The sequence below is a fragment of the Sminthopsis crassicaudata genome, chromosome 2 (genome assembly GCF_048593235.1).
Source record: "Sminthopsis crassicaudata isolate SCR6 chromosome 2, ASM4859323v1, whole genome shotgun sequence".
Taxonomy (NCBI): domain Eukaryota; kingdom Metazoa; phylum Chordata; class Mammalia; order Dasyuromorphia; family Dasyuridae; genus Sminthopsis; species Sminthopsis crassicaudata.
The window spans coordinates 271,951,566-271,960,603 of record NC_133618.1 but is presented as its reverse complement, the minus strand read 5'-3'; the positions used below and the strand labels follow the sequence as shown (position 1 = coordinate 271,960,603).

Here is a 9,038-nt window from a genome sequence, read left to right as displayed (position 1 = left end):
AAAATTTAGGATTTGGGGAGAAAGGGGGAAAAAAACAAGAGAGAAAAGAAAAAAAAGTAGCATAATGATGAGGACCACAAAGAAGATAAGTAGCAAGTAGTATTTATATATCATTCTAGGTCTGCAAAGAGCATTGCCCAAGTCAACTCATTTAAACGTCACAACAGCTCTGAGAGGTCCGTGCTTTTATTATCCCTCTTTTATAATGTACAAGAACTTTTGGGAAGGTCGGAACCATGTTATTTGGAAGGTTTTGATTTAAAAGAGATGCGTATAATTGTGCATATGCTTACATATGTTATTTCATCTGATTTGATCTTTATCCTGGGGATAGAAAGAAAGGGAAAAAACACTCCCGTCCTGGAGGATTTCAGTCTTAGTAAAAATGATCAAGCGATACTTATCTCTCAGCCCTGTATTAATTAAAAAGGCAAAATATTGTATTCCTGATGGATGGTATTTCAAAGTGAGCAGCAATGCTAGAAAATTAGTTGTAACTTGTAGCATAGATCCAGAGAATTAGGAAGTTGCAGAATATATTTGTTTTAGAAAGAACTCATTTCTGAGCACAGTTTTTACAATGCCTGTGAAACTGATCATAATGCCGGGGATTCTTGCCAAGAAGCAGACGTTATAAGCAAAGACAGGCAGGTTGTTTTTGCATGTGCTGAGCTAAATTTTGGCATGGTTGGGATGTCCCCACAAAATAAAACTTTCAGGGATTTGCAAATATAATTGCCCTTCAAAAGGTATCACCCAGTTTTGTAGCTGCTCAGTCATTTTCCAGTCATGTCTGACTCTTCCTGATCCTACTTGGGGTTTTCTTGGCAAAGGTAATAGAGTGGTTTGCCAGTTGCTTCTAAAGATGAGGAAACTGAGGCAAATGGGGTGAAGTAACTTGCCTAAAGTCACATAGCTAGTATGTGTCTGAGGCACTATTGCTTAATAAAGTGTAAAAAAATAAAACAAAGGGCTTTTTCTGATTGCTTCTATCATTTTTTAGTACTTCAATTAAAGGATCGGCAGATTGACTTAGATGATTCTCCTTCTAATTCTTAGAGTCCATAATCATATAATTCTGATTTTTCTCCCTGTCTGTGGTGCCAGGCACAGTAACAGTTCTGAAATTCCACTTCCAACATCACTGGAAGGACAGGCTGGTCTCTCTCTGCAAGTGCTGAGCGGCAATGCCAGTAGGTTCCATGGAGAAGATGGGGAGAAGGAAATTGAGACAATCTAAATCCCTAGGTTTTACTTCCTGAAATTTGCCCAACTCTTAATCACTCATATTTGTATCATGCTTTAATTTTAATTTTTTCAAAACCCTTTTTTTCCCCATTATCCTCTCTGAATCTCATAATAACCCTATGAGGGACATTGATTACTACCTCCATTTTATGGAAGAGGGAAGTGAGCCCCTGAGCGCTTAAATAACCTTGTCCATGGCCATAGAACCAATTAATGACAGCCCTGGGTGAAGAACCCAAATCTCCTCAGTCACCTTCCACTCTTTCTACCACATGACAGCTACTTCCTGGGATCTTCCTCCAGACGCTGTCCTCTTACAATCCCCTGGGATCGTTTGCCTCTACTTTCTCTTTTGGAAAGTTGCTCATGAAGTGCTGTTGTTCTAGGAGTTCCCTTTCCCAGGACTCTAACTGGGAATCACAACATTTGGGAGTGGGGAGAGGCAGGGATCCTGGTAGACCCCAATACACACTGCAATCACTGCTAACCCTGGGTGTCTGCCAGGGACACAGCTTCCCACACAGTCTAAGAAAGCATCTCGGTTGGATGTGGCCATGTGTTAGGGTGTTACAATTATAATCCCGGGAGAGGGGCATGCCTTCTTCCCCAGAATAACACTGGGCAGGGGTCTGTGATGTCCTCCACACCTCATCCATTGGCCCAGTCAATAGCATGCTGGGGCAAAGTCCCAGCAGCCCCAGGCTAGTTATGGTTCTGCCCTTTCTTCCTTTAGCTGAATCCAAAAATTTCTTGGATTTTTGTTTTTGCCTCTGATTTTTTTTTTTTTGCACAGCATGATGAATATGGAAATATGTTAAGAAGAATTGCACATGTCTAATCTATATTGGATTGCTTGCTATCTTGGGGAGGGGAGAGAGGAAGGAGAAAGACGAGAAAAATTTGGAACACAAGGTTTTGCAAGTGTGAATGTTGAAGACTATCTTTGCATGTATGTGGAAAAATAAAATATTTAAACTTGAAAAAGAAAAAGAAAAACTCTATCCAGATACTCTGGATCTTGGAAGAGACCACAGAGCAAAGAAAGAGGCCTTTCTGGGGAAGATTCAACCTTGATCAGGGCCTGACTTCTGATCTGATCTTGCCCCATAGCTCTTCCTGAAGGATTCAACCTAGAACCCAGAGCCAGACCTTTCAGCATCTTGAGTGAGAACCTTGCTGAGAAAGTGTCTAGCAAGATCATCGTACCCAGGTAGGAGACAGGGTAAAGAGTGTGAAAAGCTCTGAACACAATATGAAGTATTTAATATGTAGACTTTCTTGAAATGGAAATTTATTGTTTTATATTTTGAATCCTTTCCTGTGTTCTGCTATTCACATGGCAATTTATTTTTCTTTTTCTAGTTTGTACTTAAATGTTAATGAAAGAAAGAAGGAGAGAGGGAGGGAGGGGGGAAAGAAAGAAGGAAGAAAGAAAGGGAAGGAGGAGGGAAGGAAAGAAGGGAGGAAGGAGGGAAAGAAGGAAGGAAGGGAAGGAGGGAGGGAAGAAGAGAGGGAGGAAGGAAGGAAGGAAGGAAGGAAGGAAGGAAGGAAGGAAGGAAGGAAGGAAGGAAGGAAGGAAGGAAGGAAGGAGGGAGGGAGGGAAGGAGGGAGGGAGGGAGGGAGGGAGGGAGAAGGAGGGAGGGGAGGGGAAGGAAGGAAGGAAAGACATCAAGGACAAAGCATGACATATCAGCCTCATTTCCATTGTTGGCACCGTTACTTAACCGTTAGATCTTGGGGATGGGCCTTATATAGATTTTAATACAGCATTTGCTGAAGCCTTTTGTGTTATTTTTGTGGAAAAGATGAAAAGATATAGAAGAGAGTGAGGGAGGGAGGATGGAAGGAAGAGAGGGTGTGTTCTCCAGTTCGTGGAAGAGATACCATTCTCTGAGCTCAGTTACATTTTGGGAGATGATCTCTGTTTCTGGGCATCCTCAGCTCCCCTAGGAGACAGAGCTTGGAGCTTGGAGCTCTTTTCAGAACTTTGAGGACTCAAACTCGGCACTGCCCCGTTTCCTCCCACACCACTAGCCAAACGTGGGCCCCCAGAGACAGCTGTTTGGGCCACGGGCAGCACCTTGCGCTGTCTCCTCACGCACATGCCCCGCTCCACCCTGAGAGCAAGGATGTTGTGTGTTAGCAGGGGGACGCCTTCCTTTTCGCCCCAGAGGAAGCCTGGACTTTTGGAGAGGGCTGCACAAGACTTCCCGCGGCCTCCAGCTCCTGACTGCGACCTTGGTAAGGGGCGTTCTGTGTGCCTCCAAACTAGTATGAGGCAGGGCTGGGGCTGTCTGACTTGGGCCTACTCTCCCTATTTCAGCCCTTCTCATTGTCCCCTTTGCTGACCCAGACCATACTTGCTCTCCTTTCCCACATCAGCCTGTACTTTCCTTTCTGCCTTCTCCCTCGGCTTCTTTTTTGACTAGCTCAGATTTTCAAGTTTCCTCTACTTAGGAAAGCAAGGAACCCTATTCCCTCAATCACATTGAAGTGCTAGAAAACCATACCTGGGAGACTCCTGCAACACACCCATGTGTTTGCCCACTGTTTCTCACCAAGAATCCTTTGAGGTCAAGAGAAACCTGGTCAGGAACTTGGCATGTCTGTGTGCCTAAGGACAAAAGGCAAGAACAGCTTGAACCCCTGACTTTCTGGAGTAATAATCAATGTGATAACTGACATTTACATAAGGCTTTAAAGTTTAGTTTGTACTAACTGCTCTTTCCTGTCATCCCGCTCTGGGCCCTGACCCGGTGATTAAGCTGTAGTTATGGAATGTGAACTTGTAGCTTCAGAAATCTCATGGGGCTGGGAAAGACATCCCAAGGTCCTGGGCCCAGATGCGAATCATTCTATTTGTCATCTCCTACAGATCTCGGTGTTCTGTCCAGGTCTATTAGAGCTCTACAAGGGGAGGTGGGAGTTCTTACTGTTAGAGAGGAATGTGTATGATATAGGGGAAATGAATCGACTATATTCCTATAATATACCAAACTGCAGACATGTGTGTCATGGACACAGGATTTATTCACCAAGCAGTCTACTCCACAGCCTAGCACTGTCCACACCATTGCCTCATGTTGTCTATACCACAGCTTCTTAAACTGTGGTTTGTGACCCCATATGGGGTCGTGAAATTATGATTTTTTATCAGTAAATGTTTGATTTATATACCTATTGAGTCACGAGGGTAAAACGTTTAAGAAGCCCTGGGCTATACCATTGCCTAGCCTAAATGTCTAAGGAAACAGGAAACCCTGTTCTTGGGCAGGAAGTTCATGAGAAAACCAGTCCTGTGGTTTTATAAATAGATGAAATATTATATATAATATTCATGATATAATATATAATATGAATATATAACATATGAAGCTTCATGTGTTTGATAGTATATTTAATTTATATAATTCAATAAACTATTTAATTTACCTCATATATAATTTAATAATAACAACAGGGGAAGCAGTCTGGTGTAACACCTGAAGAGCTAGCCAGGGAGTCAGAAAGAAGTCTGCCTCTGATATGGACTATGTGACATATCAATTTAGCTCTCAAGCCTATAATTTACAATGTTATTGTCAGAAGTCATCTCCATGCCAGGAATTCTGCATACTAATGACATTACAGATCTCACCCATAGTTTCATCTTACCCATTTATATTTGCAAATTGTTTTACAGACAAATTTGAGCTTCACAGAAATCCTAGAGGTAAGTAGGGCAAGAATCATTACCTCAGTTTTGGCGGGGTGGTATACAATAGTTTTCACCTGTGTCCAACTCTTCATGACCCTATTTGGGGTTTTCTCAGCAAAAATACATTAGTGTTTTACCAGTTCCTTCTCCAGCTCATTTTACAGATGAGGAAACTGAGGCAAAGAGAGTCACATTAGAGACACATAGTGTCAAAAGCGTGAGTTGAATCCCTCTGGACTCCAGGCCCAGCAAGCTGCCCCTCAGTTTTATAGAAGTGCAGACTTATGCACAGGTTTCACCTTTTGCCGGGGGAATGACTTGCCCGTGTCAAAGGCATGGGCCAACTCCGGTCCTGTGGACTTCAAGTCCAGCGCTCTTTCAATGAGCACTTTAAGTGTCCCCGAGTTGCCGGAAGGTGAGTTGTAGGTCCACCTTGTAAAGGTGGGCAGTGGGCGAATACTAGCTTTGGAGTCAGAAAGATCCCGGGGTCAAGCACGACTTGTGCGCAGATCAGTGACCCTGGCAGGGCCCTTAACTTGTCTGCCTGTAAAACAGCACCCCCTCCAATGTGAGGGTGAGATGTTTGTAAAGTGCTTTGCAAACTGCAAAGAGTTACATAAGTGCCAGTTGTTATCACTACGGTGGTGCAGCTTTTAAATCTCCATCATGTCCAAAGACTCCTTGCCTATCCCCAACAATTCTCCTAAAAAGGGAGGGGGACTGGGGTTGTAGGGAAGGCCAGATAGCCCAAAGGCTCCACTGGGGAGAGCATCCCTGCCCCCAGGTGACACAGTCTCCCTGTTCTCCCACAGGACCTGGGGCTGCAGATGGGGCAGAGAGGGCTCGGGGCCTCAGTACAACCGGAAAGGAGAAGCCCTAGAAGTCCAGCAGGAGGGGACCGAGGAAGGAGAGGAGCACTGGGCAGCCCAGGCCTCTCCCAGAACTGCAGACCTGTCCTTTTCTCCCCAGGAGGCTCTGAAGCTTTACAGAGGGTCTACTTAAGAAGACAGAAGTAGGGGGGTGAGGACAGAGCTGCCTCTGTGGTCTTTCCTTTGATTTAACTAGTCCCCAACAGAGCTGCCTCCAGGCCTCAGGGAGAAGGTGGTGCCAGAGGAGCCTCCGAGCCCAAGGACTGGGATGCAAAGCTTGCCTGAGTTCACTACCCGTGAGCTGGGCAAGTCACAATCTCCGTGGACCGCAGCTTTCTCACTGCACAATAAGATGGTTGGCTTGGATCCAAAGTCTGCCTGACCTTGGAAAAATTGTTTAAATTCCGTGGATTTCGGTTCTTGAGGGTCAAACTAAAGGGTCCCTTCCAGCTCTAGAATGATGATTCCAAAAGCAGAGGGAATCAGGAGTCACAAAGCCTAGATCCCAGTCCTGGCTCAACCAGGTACTGTCTGTGTGGTCTTGGATGCCTCCTGAGGCTTCCAAAGCTACTTTCTTCATCTACAAAATGAAAGGATTTGATTTGATTCCTTCTCTTTGGCTGTCTCCTCTGTAGGACCATGGGAATCATTCAGGAATAGACAAAGTTTTCTGGAAGCTCTGCTTTCCAGAAGGTTGGGGGTGATAGAGGGGGACTCTCAACAGAATGAGAAAAAAGACCTAGGAGGAAGATGAGGAAGAAAAATGTCAGGAACCCAAAGAGAACCCAATTCAGTGGTGTATGAGGGTAGAGCTCTGAGCATTCAGGGAGATGTATGGAATGAGTGCTACCCCAGAAAAAACCTAGAAAGCATCCAGGTATTATGGAGAGCTGCAGAATTAGGTAATTGAAGGATCTGGAGACACACCTGGTATTTTCATCATTGTTACTAATCGAAGGTAGGAACTTACGGGAAAACAGAGGATGCAGGAAGTGACTAGCAGGTTAAGGAGGCGATGTCAAGGATGTCATTTTTTGGACATAAGCTCAAAGAAGGGCAGGTTCCTGGCTAGAAACAATACACACAAATGAAAGGAGACAAGAGAATGTGGGGGGAAGGGGGAAGAGTCCAAGTTCAGTAGGTAGTCCAATCAAATACTCTAGGAGGCAACAAGAATGGCATAGCAAGCATGGTATGGAAAAGGAAGAGGTGTTCAGAAATTTGCAGATAATAATGAGGAAAGGTGTCATACACTATTGCATAAAGTATGTGTCATGGACTTGAGAACGCAACATGAGAGGTAAATGTGACCAATGATACTCTTAATAGGATGTGATTCATGACTGGATATTGCAATAAAAGGATATGTCCTATTCCAAAGGACAGATTGAACATAAAGGTCAGTGGGGTAGTGTTGTAAGATATTTACTTGTGTGGAAATCCTGATGACAGGAGCAAATAGCAAAGCATTTTATTGTGACTCAAAGGAGGAAGGTGAATCAAAGGTACCGTCATAGGGATTACCAGGCTAGCTGATGGAATTGGATGATACAACAAAGGTGACATGGAAATTGGTTAGATTTGTGATAGAAAACATTTCATAAGTCAGATATCTGCTGGAAGATTCTCTCTGCTAAATTTTTAATTTACCTAATTGATAATTTCATCTTCCAAAAGATAAGAGGAAACAACAAAGAGGGCATATAGTTAATCTGGCCTTAAGTTCTTTTTCTTTTTTAAGTTTTTTTTCCCTAACAATTAACAAGTATTCTTTCTCTTGTACTCCTTGTCCCTGTGCTGAGGGGAAAAAGGAAGGAAAATAAAATTCTTATAATATGGATAGTCAAGCAAAACAAATTCCCATTTAAATGGTTTTTGTTCTACCAGGGGAAATAGTGAAGTAGAAATGAAGAAAACCTTGAGAGATTTTGTGCTTTTAGTTTGTGAGAATGGACAAGGAGGGGCATCTCCAGCATTGTCAAATGTGTACACAGTACCCAAGAAAGCAGAAAAGTACTGTGAGAGGCTAGGAAGATCCAAAGTCAGAAAGCACTTAAAAAAGGAAGATTGGTCAAAAGGAATGGTAGCTCCCAAGAATGAAATTAGTTGTATAGTCAAATTGATTTTTTTTTTTTTTGAGGCTGGGGTTAAGTGACTTGCCCAGGGTCACACAACTAGGAAGTGTGAAGTGTCTGAGATTGAGATAGGATTTGAACTCGGGTCCTCCTGAATTCAGGGCTGGTGCTGTATCCACTGCACCACCTAGCTGCCCCCAAATTAATTTTGAAAAGAAAAACAAAGATGTTTAACAAGAATCAATTGGTTGAATGGAGAGGTCACCAATGAACTCAGATTTTAAAACTACCAATAGAAGAGACAGAAATTCAGGCAAGTAAGGATAGTATGAAGGACATTAAAGCTAAAAAACAATGAAAGAGGGCACTTTTCAGAAGGAATGTGAATGGGAAGAGAAATGATGGAAAGAAAGAAGAATTACTTAACTCCCTTTTTGTTTCTATTTCTCTATTAAGAAGAATTATTTTCAGAATGTGATGCAGATAACAAAACTTTATTGAGGAATTAAAAACCACAATGGTGGCATTCAGTGGTTCAGTCATGTTTGATTCTGGGAACCCATGGTCTAGAGTACACCATGGAACCCCTAAGGAAGAGCTATGGTGAGTCTCTACCTGCTCCTAACAAGTTCAGGTTACTTGGCTTAGACGGTCTACTTCCCAGGAAGGCTACTGAAAGAACCCATCGGCATGACTGTTGAACTATTAGCTTTCAATGGAACAACTATTCCATTTGAAAAATAGAAAACATTGGATACTTCAAACCATGGAATCATACTCAGAGGTAAAAGAGGCTCCAGCAATTATCTAATACAATTCTTCATTTTATAGATGAGCCAAGTGGGCCCAGAAAAAGTGGCTATCAGAGGTAGTTAGAATAGGAGAACCAGGGCTTGAATGAGGTCCTGTGACTTCAAAGTCAACAATTTTTCCATAGTCCCAAGCCAATAAAAGTTGACCAGGTATTTCACATGCATTATTATTTGGTGCTGACAATAATCTTCTGAGATCTCAGATATTTTACTCTCCACTCTACCAACTTGTGGCTGATGACCTTAATGTTAATTCTTGGTTTAAAAAGAAAAAAACAAAAGACTTAGAACAGCATGTTTTAGAAAATAGTCATTTGTAAGTATTTTGAAAGCTAGC

The 9,038-nt window shown here is 42.8% G+C and overlaps 1 protein-coding gene across 2 annotated transcripts in view; it reads left to right on the top strand.

The window, feature by feature from the left end:
* The window catches only part of LOC141555976 (uncharacterized), a 6,852-nt gene extending 927 nt beyond the window's left edge, over positions 1 to 5,925 (top strand). Inside the window, exons 3-8 of one of the 2 annotated variants that reach the window (XM_074289361.1) lie at positions 120 to 176; positions 1,108 to 1,193; positions 2,359 to 2,458; positions 3,392 to 3,489; positions 4,931 to 4,960; positions 5,758 to 5,925. In XM_074289361.1, coding sequence (XP_074145462.1) covers positions 120 to 176; positions 1,108 to 1,193; positions 2,359 to 2,458; positions 3,392 to 3,489; positions 4,931 to 4,960; positions 5,758 to 5,825 — 439 coding nt within the window. In that variant the 3' untranslated portion in view covers positions 5,826 to 5,925. The remainder of the gene's footprint in view (positions 1 to 119; positions 177 to 1,107; positions 1,194 to 2,358; positions 2,459 to 3,391; positions 3,490 to 4,930; positions 4,961 to 5,757) is intronic. The other variant, XM_074289362.1, reaches the window with a different exon arrangement.
* Positions 5,926 to 9,038: the final 3,113 nt, after the last annotated feature.